We start from the raw sequence: 26278 nt of genomic DNA on the forward strand, positions 1-26278 counted from the left end.
GCTGTGACTCGATTCGCAGTTTCATCGCTCGTCATCTTATCTTGTGTATCAGTTATTATAAGGAGCCGTGTGTGACTTACGTCATACCATTGTTGTAATATTTCATTGTTGTGGTCTTCCGAACGGCAGCGCCTCAATCGGTAAGTAAAGCAACTATTAAATAAAAATAATTTAGGTTATGTTTGGTGCTAATTGCCGAATTTCATGAATATGCGTGTTTGTGAGCTATAAGCAAATATAGCAAAGTCATGTCTCACGCATATACCGACGATATCAAGGTAAAGGAATTAGAATCAATCTTCAATGCGTATTTATAAACCTACACCGGTTCGACACAAAATACCAGCTTTTTAGTGTTGATAAAAATCATTGTTTTATCTGGACTTTTAAGGAAGTTGTTATCTGAGAATACAGATATGGATGATGTCACCATGTACAACGAAAGAATATTAAAGACTAGCATTAGGTTTCTTTCTGAAGCAGTTTCCACCCGTCATTAGCATGCGCACCTCGACTTTACTGTTCGTACAGTGATAACTTCAATCTCTGACTGCTTGCTGATTAAGTCCGGCGTTCTTGCAGCATATCAAACCGTCGCCAAACCATTTTCTGATGGTCAAAAAATTTGAAGATCAAGCGCAAACCAATCTCAAATCACACTGACGCATGCGCATTAAGATGGTTGTGCTTTACTTTTATCCACTGGACTGGTACATAGGCCTACGTACTTTATGCATTAATATTTTATGTTTCCATGCTTATTTATATTTGATTATTAAACTATACTGCGAAATTTAATTACGTCTTCAATATACGAGATTAGTAAATTATTTTATAGTAGGTAGGTACAAGAGCGTTCGAAATTAATTTTTTAAATCACAAACTTGCTGCAGCAACAAACAAATTATCCACTAACCACAAAGGCATAGTTACCAACCTTTGAAGGCTAAAATGTGGAGATAAATAATATTAAATATATAAATGATCAGCATCATGTGTAATGTGAAAAATGTGGTAACATTTCGAATGGAAACTGGGATTTAAAATTATTTCGATGTTTCAGACGAGTTTTATTGAAAAATCAAGACAAAACGGTGTGGTTCCTGTATTTCTGTGTACAAATACACTTTCTTTTGTAAAGTTCATTTAGGACTGAATGATGTTTTTAAATTTGTGTACATACGGAGAAAGTTACACACTGCAGAACTGCACGCATTGTATTCTTCACCTGACATAATTAGGAACATTAAATCCAGACGTCTGAGATGGGCAGGGCATGTAGCTCGTATGCACATAAAGTGTTAGCTGGGAGACCGAAGGGGAAAAGACCTTTGGGGAGGCCGAGACATAGATGGGAGGATAATATTAAAATGAATTTGAGGGAAGTGGGATATGATGATAGAGAGTGGATTAATTTTGCATACGATAGGGACCGATGGCGAGCTTATGTGAGAGCGGGTTCTTTGAAAGCCATTTGTAAGTAAGTACATACGGTTATAGCGAGATCCGCCAAAACAAACTTTTTTAGAAAATTACCTTTGTTTAATACCAAAAACAAAATTATGAATTGGAGCTCGTTCTGCCGAGAGGTATGTCTAAACTGCGGGATATAGAATACCCAGAAATTAGGTGGCAAAGGACGTGGTAGTAGAAACAGACGAGGCAAAAGTTGGGAAAAGAAAATACAATGTGGGGAGAATAATAAAGGACAATGAATTTTTGTGGCGTGGGAAGAAATGATCCAAAAAGAATTTGTACTATGCCCGTTGAAAAAAGGGATAAAGAAACTGTTGTGATTTAAAAAATACATAATTTCTGGTAGACCTTCGACAATAACCAGTGATCGTTGAAAGTCATATAACTGTCTGAAAGATGGAGGCCACACTCATTTCACAGTCAACCATTCGTACAATTTCACTGATCCTGAAACACAGGACCACATAGCCACACAGAACATAGAACGTGCGTGGTGCGAAATTCGTGCAAAAATTCCGTGATACGGAAGAAAGAAAAGAACATTACGCTGCATACAACGTTGAGTTCTTATTCTAACGTACGTATCCATATCATTGCGAACGTACTCATCACTTTTTTGAGTAGAACAAACATAAATACACAAAAAAGATGTTCTTTACACCAAAGATAAATAATTAAAAGTGTATTAACGACATAAATATATACGCCGTGATTTGAAGTCGTGTTTTACATCAAAAACAATAGTGGTAATGAATTGGAGCTCTTTTTGTCGAGAGGCATGTCTAGATCGCGAAATAAAGCAACCCCCCTCCCCCCCCCAAAAAAAATAGCTGATAAAGATGTGGCAATTGAAATGGGGAAGATGAAAAACACTACGCAGGGTACATCGCTGAGTTCGTGTTCAAACATGCACATCCAAAGCTGTTTGGTAAATTGTATCCACATTTCTACATCTAAAAATTGTGAGTGGAATAATTAATTGGGGGCTTCGTCCCCTAACACGCCGTAATTGAATAACCAGGAAACCATTTTTGGAATTGTGGGCGCCGCTCGCTAATTATGTAAAAAAAATGCAAGAAAAATTAAAGTATTAATTGGGGGACTTCGACCTCCAACCCCCTTCAAAATAAGTTTCCGAAAACCTTCAATATCGGAACCATGCTCGGCATGAAAGAAATGTTTACAAAAACGTATTTTTCTTTATTTTTTTCGCTAGAAAAATTAAAGTATTAATTGGGGGGCTTCGCTCCCAACTCCCTTCAAAATAGATTTATGAAAACCTTCAACATCGGAACCATGCTCGGCATGAAAGAAATGCTTACAAAAACGTATTTTTCTTTATTTTTTAGTGACGTAGTCTTTGTATATAGAAAGTATGTGTTACCTTCATGACAGCTTCTTATTTTGTTGGTATTAGGTATTCATATGTTACAGACAAATATATTTTATTTCAGACTAATGTTATATTAGTACAGAAAGTGGTATACCAGGAAATATAAATAGCATTTTAAATACCGGTAAATTACTGGTAGACATTAGCTTTAGAAGTTTCTTATAGTCATTATAAGCTTGAATAAGCAGGTTTTGTTGAAAGCGATTGCGTGGCATAGTGGGTAAGGTGCTAGCATGATAATTCTAAGGCTGGTAGTTCAATCCCGTCGATTTCCCTAATGTTTTTTTTATATTTTTTATTCTAATTTTTTACGTCTACTGTATTTTTATAGTTAATGTATTTTGTCAGTTTCTTTCATTCTTATTTTTAAGTAAAATCATGGAAAAATAATATCCAGTGAGGGCACACAAACTTGAACTTTAATTAATGTCTTTAATTGGTTATTTTACGACGCTTTATCAACTGATGCATGGTTATCTAGCATCTGAGAGAGATGAAGGCGATAATGCCAGCGAAATGAGTCCACGGTCCAGCGCCGAAAGTTACTCAGCATTTGCTCGTAATGGGTTGAGGGAAAACCCGGGAAACCTCAACAAGGTAACCTGTCCCAACCAGAACTTGAACCCGAGCCAGCTTGTTTCACGGTCAGTCACGCTAACCGTTACTCCACACTGATGGACATTAATGAACTACACGCTTATCTTAATAGGAAAAATATTTTCTGAATATATGAAATGAAAGTAATAGAATATAGGAAGTAAAGAAATAAATTAGATCTACATTGAAGCATATTTTCATGACGTCTGTAATAATATTTTGTTTATCATCCTTTTCGTCAACACAGGTTTCGAATTGCATGTCTGTTATCACTCGTCGAAGTTTTATCTTCCATCATTTCAATGTATATTCTTCTTACACTGCCATCATGCTTCTTAAACGTTGCTTTACTTATCTTATCAGTATCAGAACTATTTAGCAGTCTTTGGTATATTTATTACTTACACAGAACGTGTTGGAATGAATTGTTTACAAAATGGTTCTGAAACTCCACTCTTCTAGGGCAGTCTTGTAATTGAAAGAAAAAATGAGAATACGAATACAAAAAAAAATCAAATAGTAACCGATTGTCAACAGATAAACTTAAACTATCAACCTTATGGCTGCTGGACCAGAACTTTATCCATTGCGCTACTGATATTAGGCCTATAGAACCCTATACCTTTACTTTACATCTAATGAGAGCTGTAAGGACGTTCAAAAACTAAAAGTTTGAAAATGAAGGCACATTCGACAGCATTTTTGGGTGACTACTGTTTCTTTTATTATTTATGTAGACTGACCTCATGAAAGTTCAACGAAATCGGTGCTCGGAACACTGTGGACTCCTTGGGTGACGTAGCGCTTGGGTACCACCACCACCACCACAACCACCACCACGACTACTACGATATCGTGCCTAACCTACACTTCGAGAACCACATCGTGCGTTCGTTAATGTGAGTTAAGAAATCTCCAGACATGTACAATCCCAGAAACAAAATTTGGGCGACTTCATTTTACTGTTACAGATACAACGCAATGCGCATGTGCTGTAAATAAGGGCGCCTAAATGTATGCTACTTGTGGACAGTCTTGAGAAGCTTGTTGCCTACATAAAGGAGGACTGCTACAAAAAATCGGCCCATTTTTCTAATTCCGAACCTGTACAGCCCCCCCCCCTCAAAAAAATTACCAGTCTTAATTTCCAGATTCAATGCATTGTGTATGCTCAGTGGTCCAAAGAAGGTACATTATCTCTCTGGCATTATTGAAGTTCATTTTACATCGATTGCTGTGACCCGAAAAGCATTTGAAAAGATGCGATAAAAATTGACCTAGTCTTAATAGGTGAAAGGTAAAGGTATCCCCGTAACATGCCATGAAGGCACTTGGGGGGGGGGCATGGAGGTAGAGCCCCATGCTTTCCATGACCTCGGCACTAGAATGAGGTGGTGTGGTCGGCACCACGCTCTGACCGCCTTTTACCCCCGGGAAGGACCCGGTACTCAATTTTATAGGAGGCTGAGTGAACCTCGGGGCCGTTCTGAAAGTTTGGCAACGAGAAAAAATCCTGTCACCACCTGGGATCGAACCCCGGACCTTCCAATCCGTAGCCAGTTGTTCTGCCAACTGAGCTACCCGGCCGCCCCTAGTCTTAATAGTACATGAATATTTATAAATCGGGCAGTAAAATAGAATGATGGTAAACGAAAAATAACCTGCATATTTAATTATTAAAGAAGACCCTTTCCTCAACAGTATCCAAACCGTCAACTTTGTAGTCTGCGAGTAGAATACAGTAAGTACACTAGAACAGAGCTATCAGAAGGCCCATTCACAATGAAAATTAAACATAACCGTACCGGTAACATAAACACAGAAGTTTGCGGCCAGGTTATCAAATGGGATCATTCACAATGATTTACATAAACATTGACATAAACATTTCCGTTAGACGTTAACATGAAAGTTTGCAAACTCCAAACTTTCATGCTTATGCTTACGTGATTTGCAAACAGTACACAATCGTGGAGCGCTGATGAATACGACAGAATATGAGGAAATGGCGTCGTTGTTATGTTTCCATGCTTACCAAGTATCTTAGCGATTATGTTTATGTTCCCATAATGAATGTTCTTGATTTTACCGTAACGTTTACATTTTTAAGTTAACGCTTACGTTATGTTTAATTTTCATTGTGAATGACCCTTTAAGAGGTTTGTCGTATCGTATCTCGTTTGTTTAATAATAACTCTTAGGCATTAATGTGATCTATTTTCTGATTAATTTCGTGCTTTTTGCATTCGTTGTGAAATACCTCCATGTAATAGTCCTACAATTCAAATAATACTTGGTTGAAAATCGTTGTTAAATCGTTGTGGTCTAAATCATGGTCCGCAAGGCTCTTCAAGAATCGGGCCATTTTTTTTCTGGGACAGTACCTAAGACAATGTTCATCCCAGAGAGGTTTTCGACAGCAGGACTGCCGGATACGTGCCCGCCACGCTAACCTTGGGTTGCCATTGAAAGAGGTCATTGTTGTGTGAAAACCTTTGTTTTCTGGTCGTAGACGCAACAATGCCTCTGAGGGAGTGGTCGATGTTTTCTAAACTCCGGTACACATGTCTCTGGCACGAATTCCGAGCAATAAAACTGTAGGAAGTGAATGCAATAAAAGGTCCAGTCATACGCTGTAATGGTTTCCAGTAACTCGGAGGTAAAATTAGTTCGTGGTGGAAACCCACATTGCAGTATGCTACAGTTTTATTTCCCGATATTTCTATATAAAATTAGATTTCAAATTTTAACTGTAACACACGTATTAAAATTCTGTGAACGCATTTTCCGATCCTTCAACATTGATTAATTTCATACGAATAAAGCTAGATAAAAGATTCGACAATATTTCACTGAGTGCAAAGTCTTTCAACAAAATAAATGCTGGCGAGTTACACGTAAAGTGACAAGTTTCTGCATAATAATTATGAACCTATGTAGCATTTTTCTTATGCTTTTTCTTCTGTTCGGCGCTTTGCCTCTAATGCTCTTTCCTCTCGATACAGGGAAGCACACAGCTAGTTGCGAGTGTAGAAATTTAAGAAACTTCTGCCAAGTTACCTAAAGCAGCTTGTTATTTTTAAACCTAGACTTATAGTACAGTTCATATTTAATTTTCTTCAGCTGTCATGGAAAAGCAAACATAATGAAATAATTTAAGATGGAACCAAATAAGACGAACTTTAGTTTTCCGGATTACAAATACGATAATCCCAAAATTAATATGTTTGACTGCATTCATAAAATTTACGGTTTAAGTAAAGTAGTTTTTTTTGGACTACCATAACATAATTATATTAAATACATATATAGGCCTATCATAAATATGTTTTATAAAATCTAACTTTCAGATTTTTTGACAGAAGACTAGACGACAAAAGCTTCTCAACCGAATAATAACACGCATTTCCCATATTTATTCTGCGTTTAATTTCCTCCCGAGTGTCATTTATATTTGTTACTGTTGCTCCAAGATATTTGAATTTTTCCACCTCTTTGAAAGATAAATCTCCAATTTTTATAGTTCCATTTCGTACAATATTCTGGTCACGAGACATAATCATATACTTAGTTTTTTCGGGATTTACTTCCAACCCTATCGCTTTACTTGCTTCAACTAGAATTTCTGCGTTTTCCCTCATTCCGAGGCTTACTGTTAGGTTTCGTAACAAGCTGTTTTTTACGGTGATGGGTTATATTACCGGTTGTTCTGTATGGTTGTGAAACTTGGACTCTCACTTTGAGAGAGGAACAGAGATTAAGGGTGTTTGAGAATAAGGTTCTTAGGAAAATATTTGGGGCTAAGAGGGGATGAAGTTACAGGAGAATGGAGAAAGTTACACAACGGAGAGCTGCACGCATTGTATTCTTCACCTGACATAATTAGGAACATAAAATCCAGACGTTTGAGATGGGCAGGACATGTAGCACGTATGGGCGAATCCAGAAATGCATATAGAGTGTTAGTTGGGAGGCCGGAGGGAAAAAGACCTTTGGGGAGGCCGAGACGTAGATGGGAAGATAATATTAAAATGGATTTGAGGGAGGTGGGATATGATGATAGAGACTGGATTAATCTTGCTCAGGATAGGGACCAATGGCGGGCTTATGTGAGGGCGGCAATGAACCTCCGGGTTCCTTAAAAGCCAGTAAGTAAGTATCATAAATATGTAAATGATGACAGCATTTTTAATCATATGTTATGTTACAATGTTCAGGTTTTAAATATATTTATTATTTTAATCCCTCCATGTTTATTGAACAGTTTTAAATATATTTATTACTTTTAATTCCTTCATATTTATTGAATAACTCTTGATGAATGGTTCAGTCATTATTTTTGTCATGTTTTTATTTACATATTTAATATATCTTGGTAATCTTTCCTATTACAATAGAGGTTGGTTGGATTTTTCCCGCCAGCCCACAAAATAAGCAACATTTGTACGGTCTTATAAATGCCCCGCCATCTGGTAACGCTGTGTCATAACAGGGAAGCAACATATTCCTGTAAAACCTTGCCCATTACTATCAACATGTACCAAATCATGTGGTTTTGATTTTTGGTGGAGGTACGACAAGCCACGTGCACTTGGATAATTCATATGACTATCATGCTGCCTTCAGATGTCGATGTGGCCGTGGGCCTGGAGTCCTTTAATTCAGGACATGACATAAATCTATTACACGGGCCTCCCAACTGTACTTCCCTTCCGAAAGAAACCCAAACTTGTTTGATGATCATCTAGCTCTGCTGAGACAGACGTGAAGACAGCGGTCGGCTAAACGGCCTTGAACCCTTTATGGGCTGCCTTGCCAGGGGTTATTATTAACCTGTTAAATAAGCTGAATTGTTGCGTAAAGTTTGAAACGTTAGAATGGAAAAGTATGTCATTCTCTTGACACGGTTTCTTTTACTGCATGTTTATGCCATTAATTATTATTTGTTCCTGTCCGGCAGATGTGACTGTGTAAGAGAAAAGTTACGGCGAGAAAATTGCTTGCAGTCGTTCGTCTGTCTGCTATACATGTCGGGGAGAGTTTCGGAAACTGTCGATCTTCTCTTGCCAGATCAATACTCAGTAACAATTTGCCAGCCACTATTATTATTATTATTATTATTATTATTATTATTATTATTATTATTATTACCCATAAATAAAATGTAACAGCATCACAATTGAACATGGAAATTTGGAGCACTAAAACGAAAGTAATGGCTTTAGAGACAGAAATCACATTAGAGCTCTCATTATTTATCACTGATAACCAGGCTTCGCATTTCTGTCACGTTGAATTTATCGAGGAATACAGCCTTGCATGAAGGGAGTTCAAATGTCTGGCGCTCACTGCATAAGTGGCGGTACAATAGGCTTACGGTGAATGTAAAATAGCTATAGTCGCGACGCTGTTATTCCCGGCGTGACTCCTCCTCTTTGCTTACGTCTTAGGAAGTGAAGGTTCTATAAAGTCTAGATAGGTAGTATCGTTCGCCATTTTTGTTCTTTCGTTGCCGAGCTACCATACGAGGAATCTATTTGTCGCACCGTTAAACATTATCATGTCGTAGCTCCTATGATAATAAATCAAACGCACTGTAATTCAGCAAATAATTGAGCGGCAAATAACGTCTTCGTGTGCTTTCTGCGAACGCCAACGAAAGAGCCAAAATGGCGGGCGATTATATTAAGTATTTATCGAGCCTTAAGAAATGAATAACGTCTTCCTCAGCGAATCACAAGACGCACACGTTTAAATGTAGCCGACATGCAACGCGATTGGCTGCCGGAAATTAGAGCGACGGGACTATATAATGGAGCGTATCATAACAATACTGCAACTTAATTTTAACGGTTTGCACAATCGAAACGTTTTGAAGAAATCCTATTTGCCACGCCATTGATTACAACTGAATTTCAGAATTAATACTCTAATAATAAATATACAACAGAAGTTTTAGACATATATACAAATAATAATTTACACCTATTTATTGAAATAACTACTGTACTATTACAATGACAAAAAATATACATTCTAAGAATGTGTTACCATTCCTTACACAAAAATAATTATTTCCAAATTCCAAAATAAACAACTGTAGTGTAGATATTGACGGGGGAATTTCTCTCCTGGTGCATCTTCGCTATGACTGAACTGGATCACAATGAACTCATCAACATACAAACATACGTAACAACGTGCGCTTCTACATAACACAAGTCAGAACTCAAGAGTTCTTGTAACCTGTCTGCGCCTTTGAATGACGTCATTAAAGTACCAGGAGAAACTACTCCATACAATATAGCTCTTGTGACAAACATGCTAAGCCTGTTGATAAAAAAAACCATAGACAAGTTAAAAATGGCCGAGGAATTTAACCTGAAACCGTCTGAGTCAGTTTCTTTTACGTGCCATAAAAATACAATACGGGACCCACAGTTTTACTTCCCTTGCAGAGAAAGCCATATTAAGAATTTTACAGTCCTCGGCGGTGTTCAACTAGCAAACCTCGGACCACCTAGACACCAAGAATGACAGATTTATGATAAAAAAAAAAAGATAGTTGATTGGAATTCGAAAGCAACTTCGGGTGAAGTCGGAAATCTTTGATCGAGGAGCGTATCTTGCAGATTTTAATTCCTTGTAAATCTCCTCTTGGCAATATTGAGTAAAAGGGCTGAATTAATGAAATACTTATCGTGTAGGTCGACGCAATGGGCTTCGAAGCGTGGTGCATTCTCCTGTCGGTGCTACTCGTGTTGTTCTACTTGTACTGCACAAACACGTTCGGCTACTGGGACCTGCTCGGTATACACTACCTGGAGCCCACCATCATCTTCGGCAACATCAAGGACAGGATCCTGTTCAGGATTTCTTTCCACGAGTTCCAGAAGAGACTCTACGAAGGCTTCGAGGGCCACAAGTACGCAGGTGAGAGGACCTAACTTGTAGATTAAATTCCACTAAATACAGTACCTCAATATCTCTAGAAAGTGACTGTGCTGCTTGGTCTGTTGTTACACAACTCTGTTCAATTGATGAGAAAATTTAACATTTCAGCGTAACACTAAGTTCAAGGAGTCTTCGCTAGATGCTGTACCAACCAACCAACATCTTGTTGCACTGAAAGTCTACATGAACGGAGATCAAGCTGACTTGCTTTTGACTCCTCCTTTAATTTATAGTCACTTTGAAATTGTTCAGTCTAGTTCTTCAGTCCTTGATGTTAATCCATGATGAATTTATAAAAGATATGGCTGGTATAACTTGGGTTTTATTCTTTATGCTTGATGATTAAACTTCTGTAGCAGAGGATTTGGATGATTTTTCAATGTTTGTATAAATCTGAGTTTTAAATTTTCCGAAAGCTCTTCAATTGATGCTATGTCCAAAACTTCATGTAAAAATTTATTGGATGTTGTGTAATGAGCTCCAGCAATTGTGCGCAGAACTGTTCTTTGTACACCACGCAGTCTTCTCAGATGACCAAGCTGGATATGGCTAGCTCTGATTATTGTTATATAGAAAGTTTTCTTAGTCCACAAACTCAGCGATGGCGACTTGAATAAAGGACACAAACGTTGAAACATAGCATATCCTTTGGCAGCAATTTTATTCATGTGAGGCTTAAAAGAAAGCCTATGGACTAGATGCTGTACATATCAAAGCGTACGATTGCTGCCATCTGTGGAGTGCTATGCAATCTGCACTTGCAAATGAATACGTAAACCATGTCCCTAATGATGGAAAAAAATAGTAATTAAATACGAAATAAAACAACAGAATCCCCTACCACTTTCTTTTTTTTATTTCTTTCACTTCTCTTTTTGCTTTTCTCTCTTTAATTTTCTTCCACCATTAACCCATTCCCTACAATACACTTACACTCATCCAATACACGACATAACTCTCCACAGATACACATCATGCATAACGTGGCCCGCAGAAGTGGTGTGCAGCTTGAAAAATGGGTCACAATCCTGCCATCTATCCGCAGTATGTGGAATCCGAATCACGTTAAGTGAAGTGGGTAGACATTAGACACACACACATAATTTGTAATTGCTTTTGCTCCCTGGTGATCACTCCAATGAATGATAGCGTCTCCTCCCCCTTTCACAACTTTACTGTAAAGTAGTCTCCAACAAGCCTGGGCGCTATTAGCTCAATTGAATCATACAGACTTCCCCTTAAAGGTAAGCGTTCACTACATCGTATCGCACTCCTCGTACGAATTGCACGCAACGGATATTTTAAGTGCAGTGCGTTCACTGTAACGGCTCCACCTCATCGGATTCCCCTATCAGCTATTTAAAACATGACGTCGTACGATATTATAATAATATAATAATAATGATTTATTTTAGCTGGCAGAGTTAAGGCCGTAAGGCCTTCTCTTCCACACAACCAGCAAAAAGTGTATATACATATGCATGAACTTACAAAGAATTCAACAATTTGATTTAGATGAGAGTTACATGTATACAAGAGTTATTTACGAATTAAACAACAAAATACTATGAACTATTAATTAAACACTGAAATAAACTGGGTAGCAGAATTAAACTAAAATACATAGAATGTTAATATATTTCAAATTATATTAGATAATAGAAAGAGATTATTATGAGACAATTTTGAAAATGCAGCACAATCAGGATGATGTCTAAAGAAAAAAAGCAACAGTGTAGTCAGTAATATTTTAAATCAGTAAGATTGGAGTGAAATGCTAATAAGGTTATCTTTTAAGCTGTTCTTTAAGGTGTTTGTTGTCTTGCAGCCCCTAATACTTTGTGACAAGGAATTCCATTGACGCGAGGTGGATATTGTAAAAGATGAGGAATAACAAGATGTTCTATGAAGAGGTATATTTAGCGTGCCACAGATAAGTGATCTGGTATTTACGTCGTGGTTAGAGTATAGATAAGAGAAACGAGACGAAAGGTAATTTGGTGTTGAGGTGTGCAGAATTCGAAAGAGTAAAGACAAAGAGTGTAAAGTTCTGCGTTCTTTAAGTCGGAGCCACGAGAGACTTGCGAAGGACGGTGATATGTGATCATATCGTCGGATGTTGCACACGTATCTGATGCACATATTCTGAGCTCGCTGTAACTTGACTGACAGTTCAGAACTTAGATCACTTAACAAAACGTCACAATAATCGAAGTGCGGCATTACTAGGGTTTGTACTAGGGTAAGTTTTAGTTGCTGGGGCAAGAAGTTTCTCAAGCGACTCAAAGAGTGAAAGGAGGAACAGATTTTCTTTGTCGTTTCTTTAACTTGAAAATTCCAACTTAGATTATTATCAAAAAAGAAGCCAAGATTTTTTACGACAGATGAATAAGGGATTAGCGTGTTGTTAAGGGTAACAACTGAAAGATTACTGTTATTAAGGGAGTTAACTACACGCTTATGTCCAATAATTATGGCTTGAGTCTTACTTGGGTTAAGTGCGAGTCCGAAATTGGCCGCCCAAGTGGAGACAGTGGCTAGGTCACAATTTAACTTGTCAATCGATTCATTGATCGTATTGGGTCTGGAATGTATGTAAAGTTGTAGGTCGTCGGCATAGAGGTGATATCGGCAATACTGTAAGTTCTTTGATACGTCATTAATGTAGATAGAGAAAAGTAGTGGTCCTAATACGGAGCCCTGCGGCACTCCCGCCTTTGTGTATCGCCATTGGGAGAATTGATTATCAAGTGAAACACACTGTTGGCGGTCCCGTAGGTAGGAGTCCATCCAGCTCAAGGTATTGTCTGATAGGTGCAAAGTTTTCATCTTTGCAAGAAGCAAGTCGATATCAACAGAACATTGCTGAAAACAGAGGAGTTGAGGTTAGGTCTGTTAATTACGTCTGTTAGCGAATAATAATTTGTAATTGCTTCATGCGTCTTAATTGAAGAGTAAGAAACGAAAGAAATATTGGTTACATAACATATTTGCAAGAAACGACTTGATTACTGTAATGGGAACGCCTCAAATTATATAATTCTTCGCAATTTTCTACACGCGAAATAAGTTTTCCGTCTGTCATTTTGGCGCAACACTGAACATGGCACAACATAGATTAATAGGAACAGTTGACCAATTAAAATTGATTTATTAAAGAAGGCCATGATCGCACGCATCGAAAAAGTTGCCCATCCGAGAAACGTGGACGGATTTGCCGAGAGGCGATGCGTCCGATACGATGTAGTGAACGCGGTTACATAAAAATTACAGCAAAGATAGTCTTTTTCCGATCCGTGCGATTCGTCCGATGAGTGCGATACGATGTAGTGAACGCTTACCTTAACTCCTCACTTCATCTTCCTCGGCTGAGACGAGTAGACCAGCAGTTAAGCACTGCTCAGAGAGAGATTGCATCATAGCTTTTACGAACCTTCGTTTTTGCTGGTCGCCTGAAATCCATCACTGATGCAGTGTCCACTGTGCGTTTGTTTATAAGACAGTGAAGGGGGATGGACATGAGAGGGGATTTCAGAGTTTAGTTCCACTTCCCCATTGTGTCTTCGATATAAGAACAAAAGTACGCACAATAGAAACCCAATAATCTGTGTTATGTTAACCAGGGTTCTACGAGGGAAGGCGGCCGACACTGATGCTCCGCGACCCCGAGCTGATCAAGAGCGTGATGGTGCGTGACTTCGACTCCTTCGTGGACCGGCCCACGTTGCGTGTGCGCAACTCGCCGTACACGGAGAAAATGTTGCTCAACATCAAGGGGCAGCATTGGAAGAACGTGCGGTCCTTGCTCACCCCCACGTTCAGCTCGGGGAAGCTCAAAGCCATGGAGAACCTGGTGGACCAGTGCGGCCAACAGCTCGCGGCCTACCTCCGCACACAGACAAAAGGTCAGCCTCCTTATCTCCTTCCCTTTTTCTCTTTCTCTCCCTCCACATCAGCCTTTATCGCACTTTGTTTCTTCTAGTCTTCTTCTTTCTTATTCTTCTCAATCTTGCTTCACCTCCTCCTCTCTTTCCTCTTCATCACTTTCTTTTCATTTCTCCTTATCCTCGATTACCTAGTTGTATTGAGTATTGAGTAGAGGTTCGTAGGTTCAAACCTGGCCTAGAGCACTGGATTTTAAAGCGCAATAGGATTCTTAGCACAGCTTCTTTCAAAGGGGAAGTAAATCTGTGTCCTTTGTCGTAGATTTATAACGCCTAAGGGCAGATGTAGATCCAAACGTATTTTTTTTACAAAATAATTAATATCTCCTGAAGTACTGCGTCTAGAGCTATGACATTTTGCATAATACGTGGTAATTTATGTGATTTTTTCTGATTTTTTATCATCTAGTTTTTAATTTTTGGACTTTTCAAAAGAGTAATGCAATAATAAATTTACGTACATTTTTATGGAGTGTTTAATGAGACAGTCTGAAATTTTTTTCTTCAGAAAAACACAAATATAAAATACTGTGTCACGTAGAAAGTTTTCTTCATTCCTCTCCTTTTTTATATAAAAAATTTGAATTTCGATTCTAAAATGTTAATAATTTTTCTTTCTAAGGTAAAAAAAAAAAAAGAAAACCTATCTCACAATAATAAATTCTACTGTAATATAAAGTTCATTTACTCAATAAAATTATAGTGTAATCATGATAAGTTTCATAGAATTATCTCAAATGGTTCTTGAGAAACAGGAACATGAGTATTGAAAAATGTACTCGTAAGTTACGGTAAAATGAGGGAAAATACTCCTCTGCAAGGGGCGTGACAATGCGCATTACTGAGTATTTTATTTTTAAAGGACAATTCGGGTTCAAATTTTGAGGGAAGATTCTTCAGACAAATTAAGTCTGCTATTAAATAAGGCAATAAAAAAATGTGTTTTTACCATATTTGATCTACATTTACTCCTAAAAGAAACATGTCCTTGAAAAGCTGCTGGCGGCCACAGACGTGGCTCAGTCGGTTAAGACGCTTGCCTGCCGGTCTGCAGTCGCGCTCGGGCGCGGGTTCGATCCCCGCTTGGGCTGATTACCTGGTTGGGTTTTTTCCGAGGTTTTCCGCAACCATAAGGTGAATGCCAGGTAATCTATGGCGAATCCTCGGCCTCACCTCGCCAAATACCATCTCGCTATCACCAATCTCATCGACGCTAAATAATCAGTCGGTTAAGGCGCTTGCCTGCCGGTCTGCATTTGCGCTCGGGCGCGGGTTCGATCCCTGCTTGGGCTGATTACCTGGTTGGGTTTTTTCCGAGGTTTCCCCTAACCACAAAGTGAATGCCAGGTAATCTATGGCGAATCCTCGGCCTCACCTCGCCAAATACCATCTCGCTATCACCAATCTCATCGACGCTAAATAACCTAGTACTGTCGGTGACTCAGGAGAAGACGAGAGCGGACTGAGGAGGAAGGGATGTGAACAGATAACGTAAGAGAACATATGCAATATTTGTACTGCAGTAAGCGGAAACATTAGGTCTCCTTTTGTTCAACTTGGCTTTAATTTCCATACGCACTGTTACTCATGTTTCCTGCACGAGTAATAACCTGGCTACTGGGATGCTTATCTGAGAGATGTTTATAACAATCAACAGCGATAGTCAAGAAGGTCACATTCTTTCCGCTCGTCTTCTCCTGAGTAACGGACAGTAGTTGATACAGCATCGTTAAATAATCAACGAAAAGAAAAAGCTGCTGGCTAAATTTGTCGGCAAAGTAGAATATCGATGCTGAGTAACCTCTGCAATAAAAGCGCTAATACATAAAATACTGCTCACTACTTGATTACCCAACCTACAACCATTCTGTGAACATTGACAGAATAGGTCAGTGCACACAGACATATTCGTGTGAAAATACAGATCTACAGATATGAAAGCTCTAATCGTCTGTGTTGCAGACAAGGCTGGCTCGACTGTGGAGCTGGAGATGAAGGAGCTGTTCGGACGGTTCACGCTGGACGTGATCGCGTCCTGCGCGTTCGGCGTGCAGTGTGACTCCCTCAAAGACCCGGAGGCCGAGTTCGTCAAGATCGCCGCCACCTTCAACGACATCTCGCTACCGCAGAGGATCCTCATCTTCTTCGTCATCCTATTTGTGCCACAGTTCGCACGCTTCTTCCCACTCAACTTCCTCAACAAGAAGGTGAGTTCAACAAAATACGACAATTTTGAGATATGATCAAAATCCTTGGCATGGCATCCTCCGAGAGTGAAGTAAACCTGTTAAGTCCGTGTCGTAGATTTAGGTCACGTAAAAGAAAATTGTTCTTGTTCCTGACAGAAGACTTCAGATTGTATTTGTGGGTAGCTAGCTTCCCGCCCAAGCCGAAATTTGTAGACAGAACAATGAATGAGTCCATCAGTGGCGTAGCGTCAATGTAAGCTGAAAAGCTTAGCTTCCCCAGTTAATAATAATTTCATAATAAACCTGCAGTTTATGGAGAAAATTATTTATTAATTTTAATAGAATTTATATTTACGCGTTAAATATTGTGATGCGGCAGCTCAGGATGATTTGTGATGCAGCAGTAAACAAGAAGCCTGCACACACCAGCTTCCAAGCAGACCGGTTTCTTCTGTGTAATCCACCCCGCAGATTTTCCATCCCTTTTAAACTACCCTAGTCGCAAGGCTCGAAAAGAAGCTAGCTTTAACATTTAAAATAAGTAGTTTCCGAGTTATCCCTATTCGTCAGTTGTGTTCAGTTGAAGTGTTAGTGTGCATTGTGGCTGATATAATAAATAATGAGCGAAATAACAGTTCCTGACACTAATTTACTTGAATTTTTTAGGACAATTGTATTATCAAGACTGACTTACGAACAAAAGTGTGATTTAAAAAACAAATGACCGACTCCCTTGCTGTCAATGAAGGACACAACCAAAAGACAGACGCATACTTACGTAATGATACTAATATTGTGATTTCTCTAAGCATGACAGGGAGTGAGCTAATGTTATACTTATACGTGTCTATTTGTTAGAGATATGTGTAAACCGTGAAATCATATTTTACTACGTATCATTTGAGGTCATGCCTTATTGGTGTTACTTACGATGTTCTAACCAATCTTCGACTGCTGACTTGAAATTGACTACTATTTATTTTAAGACTGTATTTTTGTAATACGTTTTCTCATATTGCATGAAAGACAACTTCAGTTAGCTTCCCCTGCTCAAAATTTCATGCTACACCACTGGAGTCCATAATATTTTTTAATGCTTGAGAACTTGTCGCACACTTCGTCTCCTAATCCGTTCGTGAATCAATACTTTTAAAAGTCGATTTTCGTAAACAGAAAAAGTGACATACGATTTGAGAAAGTCCCCGTGATTTAGTAGAGTGGCTATAAAGAAATCTGGGTAATGGAATTAGGAAAAATAAATACAATTTGCTGTAAGATTTAAGTGTGTTTAATGAATGGAATGAAATACGCTATGAATAGCAATGATACTGATGATAATAATGATAATAATAATAATAATAATAATAATAATAATAATAATAATACATTACTATTAAGTGGACAAATAAGAACTGTTATACTAAAAATGTTATTTTTTAATCTGTATGTGAATAACGTCAAGTTTGTATTAAGTTTTTACAATTACCCATGTATTGTGTACGCGTTTTTTTCACGTCCATATCAAATCACAACTGAATAATATTATTTTTAGAATATATTGTAACCCCTCCCTATGGATTATAATAAACTTTCCCAAGTACGTTATGTATATACGCAGATTCCCCTTGTATATAGGAATGGACTCGTTCACAGTTATTTTATCCGTTATCACTTAAGCATTTCTATGATAACCGAAGTGAATTTTCGTTTCACAAAACCCTTTTATTCTTTCATTAGTGTATGTCGAATATAGATATTGCACGTCAAAATAAAGTTAGAAACTAATACACGAACAGTTATTTATGTAAATTCGTGTAAAATTAATTACATCTATCACTTAAATCTTAAAATTTATAAATGAACAGATATCACTTATGGCTGTATAAAAAGTGCATGTTACTTACTTCTTAACACGTGTGTCCAGCTATAAGCTGATTACACGATGTCCACTGTAAATCAAATACTGTTATTGCAAGTTATCTTGAACTTCCTGAGCGGGGACAGAGGGGCGAGGGAAGGAAGCGCATAACGTAGGTGGAGCCAACTGAGTTGTTTGCGCATGCTCCGCATCATAATCTCTTGTCGAGAAACACAGAACTATTTCTTTCACTGCGTACCAATAGTGTTAACATGGAGCAGGAACTACAGGGTAGTAATTATGGTGAAATCACACCACCGCGGAGAAAAAGTAACGCTGTTATCCACAGCGGAGAAATAGAAATTGTCGCAAATATAATTAAGTGTTGCGAGGAGGAAAAATTAAACAAATGTTTGCTGGAACCTCTTGATAAGGAATATGACAGAGCGGCTAAATACTCTGGCAAAAGTATTAGTTCCGTGGAGAGAATTAAGAATAATATTGAATTACGACCGAATGAACCTCACACTACTCCGGGAAAGAATAGGTATGCAATGTTTAGAAATTATTGCTATAATAGTTATGTACAATAGTGTGTGTACTGTAAGCGACATAATTAATTACTGTAGTAAGTTATTATTTTGTTATAGTTCTACAAAACATATTTCATTCCAGAACTAGGACTTGTGTAAAGTTGAAGTGGAAGACTTCGATCAACACGTCATTCAGGATACAATCGAAGAATTCTATCTTGTTCAGAAAGTAGTACCTGCGATTAAGAAGATAATTCCGAATAGATGATGCCATTGACGAAATAATCAATTTGGGCCAAGTGATGATGGCAGCAATGATAGGGATATGGATTGTGTATAATTGTAAATTAATGTAAATTCAAATAATAAGCCTGTAAAATATTGTTATAAGAATATGTACATATTAGCTGAAGGCGTAAGTCATGCAGGTCTGTATAATGTATAGAAATAGCTATAGTTACTCCGCCATTGCCGGTCCCCAGCCCGGATGAGAGAGGAGTGTACACACGATTATATTTAAATACTCTGCTAAAGGCTTCATTGCCAGATGCAAGGCACTAGACAACAACATATTTAAATACTTACTCATTATAGGTTAATTAAAATCTGCTACAAAACTATATTCTCCTCTCAAAACCGGAGTATCGTGAGAAGGTGATGTTTGTATTGAACCAAGTTCTTTTACAGTAGAGAGCCGTAAGGTGAAAGAACCAACGCTTTCTGAAAAGTCACGTTACCTGAGGGAGGGGCATCCTTGCCCTGTCGTTACGTTGATGAGTACATGCCGTACCGAGCAGTTCGAAAGACAGACTTAGGGGATGTAAGGTTCAAGATAACTTGCAATAACAGTATGCAATTTTCAATTTTCCAGAGCTCTAAATTTGTGAGAAAAAAATAAAATAAAGCCAATCTACTTATTTTGGAGGACAGCAAAGGATTTCATTCATGTATATCTGTTGAATGATAGTTCAAGAAAATAATCTATGAACGGAAATATATATCAGCATCATAAAGGAACTATGTGTTGCAAAATACGCAATAAGAAAGTATGTGTAATTTTCGTGAGACCGATATTTTTGTATTCTTTACTCTACATCCACAATTTTAAAGAAAAGAAGTGTGTTTATTGAGCAATATCTTGACAGTTCCTTCAGGCAATGACAGGAGAGATCCAGACGACTATGTACCACGTCATTAACCACAAAGAATACTCGTTATACATAGCATAAAAACAAGGATAACATGATCTGGCCATGAATTTGCTATTTCTATAAATAATCTCAAATCATTTATACATTTCAGGCTGTAACCTTCTTGGTGGACGTTGTCAAAAAAACAAAGGAATATCGCAAACAGCATAAGGAACAGGAATGGAATGACTTCCTACAGTTGATGCTCGACGCTGCTGAAGAAGAAATGGAAGAAGGAATGAGTAAGACTGAGGACACCAGTACCAAGAGCAGCACGAAGAAGACTGCTACAGGTGAGTCCAGAGAAACGAGATAGAGCATTGAGAGTATTGAATAAGCTACAAATAAGGAAAGCATTCTGATACATTTAGAGATTAGAAAGCTCAAAACCACTGGCAACATGCTAATTCATTACCATATAGAATGAAATCAACAATACGGTCAGATGGATAATTCTAAATCCCTATCCTAAATAATATCTGAAATAAAACCACTGCAATATTCTCAATTTCATCTTCTTCTTTCTTTCTTCCCTCCTTTTTCTTCTCCTTCGTTTTCTACTGCCACTTGTTTTTCGTTGTATATTTCATGATTGGAGGTTGAAGTAACGGGTGGATATGGCCACTCTTATGAGTGAGGGTACGTACTGTGTAATTTTTATAGTTTATTACTCAGGGGTTGTGTACTACCCGTCAAAAACATTAGTTTAGATATTATTGCGTTATATTATTGCGATGTACCGAAGTACTTATGATATTTTTGTGCAGTAATTCTGCGTTATCATATGATAAAGGATCGGTGGACCAGAGAAAAATTCTCTCTGGCACCGGGATTCGAACCCGGGTTTTCAGCTTTACGTGCTGGACGCTCTATCCACTAAGCCACACTGGATCCCAATTCAGATGCCAGTTTGAATCCTCTCAGTGAATCCTCTTAGTTTCCAACCCTCATGCACTGTGTTACAGATGTGTGACAGTGGCACAAAGTCCAACACACTAATGTGCAGAGGTGCACTCATTACGAGTGACTAAGTGCCGGGATACGACGGAATGAGTGCCGTCTTAAACATCCGTCCTGCATGGAAATAGAATTATGTACTTCGGTACATCGTAATAATATGACATACATATATAATCACTTGTTTGATGAGAAGATTAGTAGCATCACTGGTGTGTGAAATGTTTTCACTACTAGTAGCAGTAACAGAAGCTGCCTTTTACCTACATCAGTGGCATGCTTGTGCTATCCTCCACCCATGTTCTTTTCAGGCCGAAAGTACCAGTCAGAAACACTACTCCTCGCCTTCTTCCTCCTCCTATTCTCTTTCTTAGCTGATATTTCAATTATTAATTTAGTACATCTTGATTACACAACTTTTAACACTGTATCACTTCGGAATATGTATGGTAAGACTTTCCTGTGTTAAATTTCAATGTACCTCGTTTACATTTAACACAAGAAAGTCTTACCATACCTATTCCGTATTAATTTAGAATTACAAACTCGGCCAGGCTAGCAATAGACTGAAGTTTATAAGTTATTCTGCACAAAATTTTCATTTCTAAAACCATCACTTACTTACTTGCAATTTATTTCTCTGCCTGTGTATCTCTTTTTCTTTCCTTCCTTCCAATTCTCACATATACTCAATCTCAAAAAAAAAAAAAAAAGTGTCATAGAAATAGTCCAATGGCTATTTTAAAAAATTCTTTAAATTTGTTGACATAAAAATTTCTATAATGACACACCAGAATTCGCCTGTTAAGTATTTCGTAAAATAAGTCCAACCTAAGAGCTATTCAATTATGATAATTCACCAAAATACTATTCAGCTGTTAAACTGTCGTTACTATTTTACAGAAGGGTCTGAAGTTCATTATATCAATTTAAAAATTGCAATTACGTTGATGATTATTTTTTTTCAGTGCTGAATGAGGAAACAATCATTGCCCAGTCGCTGCTGTTCTTGCTCGCTGGGTTCGAGACATCCAGCACTCTGCTAACGTTCGCTAGCTATGAGCTGGCTCTGAACCAGGACATCCAGCAAAAGCTGCGCAACGAGGTTGAGGAGGTTTTGGGCAGATATAAGGGACAGTGCACATACGAGGCCCTGCAGGAGATGAACTACTTGGAGATGGTGCTGCTAGGTGAGCGAGAGTGAATCTATGGGCAGGTTAAGAACAGCGTGTGGATGAATATACTTCTACTTATTCGACAGTAAATTTGTAGACATAGTGTATATATTCTAATGTACATCAAAAGACAACGAAGATGTGGAGGGGGTTATTTGTGTGGTTACGGGTGGGGGTTGTTTTACAGTGATTAATTTGAACAAGTTATATAATGGATTTGTAGAATTGCTGATTTGTTTATTTAAAATGGGGTTACCTTGATTAAATATTTTAGCGATAAAATATTCCTCACAGCTATCAGTTATATTGCTATTATTTATAGATGCACTCTGGGTAACTTCATGTTCACAGAGGCATTGAGGAAGCACCCGCCTGTGGCCAGAGTGGACAGAGTTGGCACACAGCCCTACACGATCCCAGGCACCAATATAGAGCTCGACGAGGGTGTGTGTGTCTCCATTCCCATAATGGGGCTGCACCATGACCCTCAGTACTACCCACAGCCAGACATGTTCGACCCTGACAGGTTTCTGCCTGCACAGAAGGCCGCCCGCTCGCCTTACGTCTTTCTGCCCTTTGGGGCTGGTCCTCGCAACTGTATAGGTAAGGACATTACAAATATATACAACCATTGTAAGAACTCAAAAGTATCCAACTATCTTCTTCCTATTCATTTTAATCTTTGTATTACTGTTGTAATATGTTTATCTTTCATTGTTACCTTTATCTTCACCTTCACTGTCACCTTTATCATTGCCTTAATTGTTATTTATAGCTTATCTTCCTCTTTGTGATCTTTACCTTCATCTTGATTCTCATATTTATTTTCGTCTTGGATATCTTCGTCTTTACTTGCATCTGACTTCATTGTTATTCATACTTTCATCTTTGTTTTCATTATTATCTATAGCCTACGTTTATCTTCATTGCCACCTTATCTTCGGTGTTACTTTCATTTTCTCTTTCGTTATCTTTGTCTTCATTTTTTACTTGTTATCTTTATTTTTTTTTTTTGTTCTCTCTATGTTTGTCTTCATGTTATCTTTATATATTCTCTCTCTTCACGTTATCTTCATCTGTCTACATGTTATCTTTATTTTCATCCTCACCTTCAATGCTATCTTTATCTTCATATTTGTCTTCAAGTTATTTCCATATACAGAGTGTTTAAAAAGTCTTATATTTTGAGAGGAACTAGTATTCATCAAAACAAAAAAAATAAGTCTAATAAACATGAGTCCTAAATATGATATAATATAATATAATATAATATAATATTGCTTTATTAATTCAATCTAATTGACATATCACAAATATAGAAAGTCAATGACACTTACCCATGTAAGTGATCATTGTGTACTATACAAATATAAAAATTAAGCAAACATTTTCGCCCTTCGGGCATCATCAGGCTTTTTTACATTCAATATCTTGTATATTTTGTCTTATTGTGGTAAAAATGATTAATCACAACCTTTTATTGTGGTACAAATGATTAATCACAACCTTTTATTGTGGTACAAATGATGAATCACAACCTTTTATTGTGGTACAAATGATTAATCACAACCTTTTTTATAATGAAAATAATATCTATTTAAAATTGACTTATGGTAATTAACAATCTAAAATTAATGTACAGATATGAAAGTGTAATACATAATAATGATATAAAATTGTGGCTGCACTGCTGTGTTGTGTTTAAATTATAACATCATAAAACTGTGAACATGATAAAAACATTTCATTCCTCTTTAAACTTCATAATTTCATTAACTGGATGTTTTACTGCTAGTCTTGTCTCAATGGTTCGTTACTTGTTATGGTGAAATCAATCTGAAATATATTAATTATTATGTAGAGATTCCTATATGACGCAATGTTAAAATTTATTAAATTGTTATTATATTTGAATCGGTTGGAGCTAAAAGGAATTAAGTCACTTTTGACAACTTTTCAGGAGAAGCAAAAAATATTCCACTAATAACACAAATATTATATTTTTATGTTATAGAAGACAAAAGAATATTTAAAAGTCTTAGTTCCTTCTTCCACCGTTCTATGCACATGACATCAGTTGTTCAAATTGTTGCACAACCCAAAACTTCATATTTTGACTTAATTCCTTTTAGCTCCGACAGATTCATTTGTGTAGTACACAATGATCACTTACATGGGTAAGTGTCATTGACTTTTTATATTTGTGATATGTCAATTAGACTGAATTAATAAAACTATATTATATTGACTATCTGAGCATTTCAACATGCTTTCTAAGATAATAAGTCCTAAAATTAATACTATAATGCTGTAAACAAAAGAGTAAATAGCCAGATGTGACATATACCCAAAAATAAGCTAGCAGAGATCTCACATTAAGATTTTCTATTGTTACAGTACCAATTTCATAGTGCTTGTTTCTTCAAAGGACCCATGTTTATTAGACCTCTTTTATGAATACTAGGCCTACCTCCTCTCAAAATATGAGATTTTTTTTAATGTCTTATATTCATCTTCATCTCTACTGTTACTCTTATCTGCATCATTTTCGCCTTCATTCTGATCTTAATTTTTTATTTTTCCATCTTCGTCTCCACTGTTATTCTTATCTTCTTCAACATAATTATAATCGTCACCATCAGCACCATCATCATCATATGTTTTTATCTTCATTCTTATTGTCATCTAGGAATTTTTGTCTTTGTAATTTTGATCTTGTTCTCTTCTTCTTTTGCTTTACAGTCATCTTCATCTTCTTTTCCTGTGAAATATTGGATATATTTACATACTCGTCTCTTTATAAATTTCAAAAGTAGACAGCAACCTACGCAATATGTTTCAACATAATCCCAAACAAAAACTTTTGGATGTACACTTAGCGGCAAAAAGAATGGGCCGACTCTTGGTCGATAGAAATGCAAAGTGCTATTGCGCGGTTCACTCGTGTAAACATAACCCACTGCAATGCATTGCTGTGGTGTCTCTTCATTGAAAGTCGTCCATCTATAATGTGGTGAACCTTACGAGCAGTCCTGTCGGAGAGTAGCATATGCAGAATAACCTATGCAAACCAGGGGAATGAGTCATGGTTTTCTGTGCCATCTTCAAGCGTAATGACGAGACAGAACATTGTATTAACAGATAACAGTATTGCTTGAAAGAGAAAGGGAGGTTTATTATTTATTAGAGTTTGGGCATATTCTAAGAGATATCGCCACATAATTATAGCTCTGCGAGACACATATGATGGCAAATTTGTAATTAAAAAAAATAGATTGGGGGAGATTCGAACCTTGAGCTACTACTATCAACTTGTTCAATAGACCAATGCCGTAACGACTTACGCTACTGTGACTGTTAATATCAGTTTGGCATAATACGTGGTTTTCCTATTCATATTCGCTCCAGTTGATTTTGTATTTATCAATTTTATTATTATTTCACTCTTCAAGGGCCCTGATGTATCTAGAATCAACCTACCATTCGATTTTATAACATATTTTAGACTCTTAAACAAAATACAGCAAATTTAAATGGTTTAATTATGTGTTACCTGGTGAACTATGGCTTTGACGAGACGAGCATGCGCAATGTTATGTCTCTGGAACTTAGAAATTGTCGGCCGGCCCATTCTTTTGCCGCTAAGTGTACATCATTTTATTCTGTATTTTCTAGAATTGATTTCTGTTCACAGGGACAAGGTTTGCACTGATGAGTACCAAGATAGCAATGGTGCACGTTATCAAAGACTTCTACTTAAAACCATCACCAAAGACTGAAGTTCCCTACACTTTCAGCAGGTTCTCCATGCTCCTCAAGTCAGAGAATGGAATATGGCTCAATATGGAGAAAATGAAGTAGTTTCTTAGTTATTTGTATAAAATGGTGGAAGCAGGATCAGCTTTTGGGTATGGTGGCTTCAAAAGCAGCCCAAACAATATTTCACAGACATTAAAGAAAACCACAACAAACACCATGATGTAGCGAGGTGAAGTGGGCAACAGGGGTTAGC

General features: G+C 37.4%; 1 protein-coding gene across 1 annotated transcript; it reads left to right on the plus strand.

Annotated features, from left to right (window-relative positions):
- On the plus strand, positions 1-26278 carry LOC138701069 (cytochrome P450 9e2-like). The gene is made up of 8 exons (XM_069827623.1): positions 1-140; positions 10174-10399; positions 14044-14325; positions 16327-16571; positions 20247-20427; positions 22060-22281; positions 22618-22869; positions 25961-26278. Exons 2-8 carry the CDS (start codon positions 10183-10185, stop codon positions 26125-26127), a joined length of 1566 nt encoding a protein of 521 aa, XP_069683724.1. The 5' UTR covers positions 1-140; positions 10174-10182; the 3' UTR covers positions 26128-26278.

Source organism: Periplaneta americana, chromosome 6 (genome assembly GCF_040183065.1).
Source record: "Periplaneta americana isolate PAMFEO1 chromosome 6, P.americana_PAMFEO1_priV1, whole genome shotgun sequence".
In the NCBI taxonomy this organism is placed as follows: Eukaryota; Metazoa; Arthropoda; class Insecta; order Blattodea; family Blattidae; genus Periplaneta; species Periplaneta americana.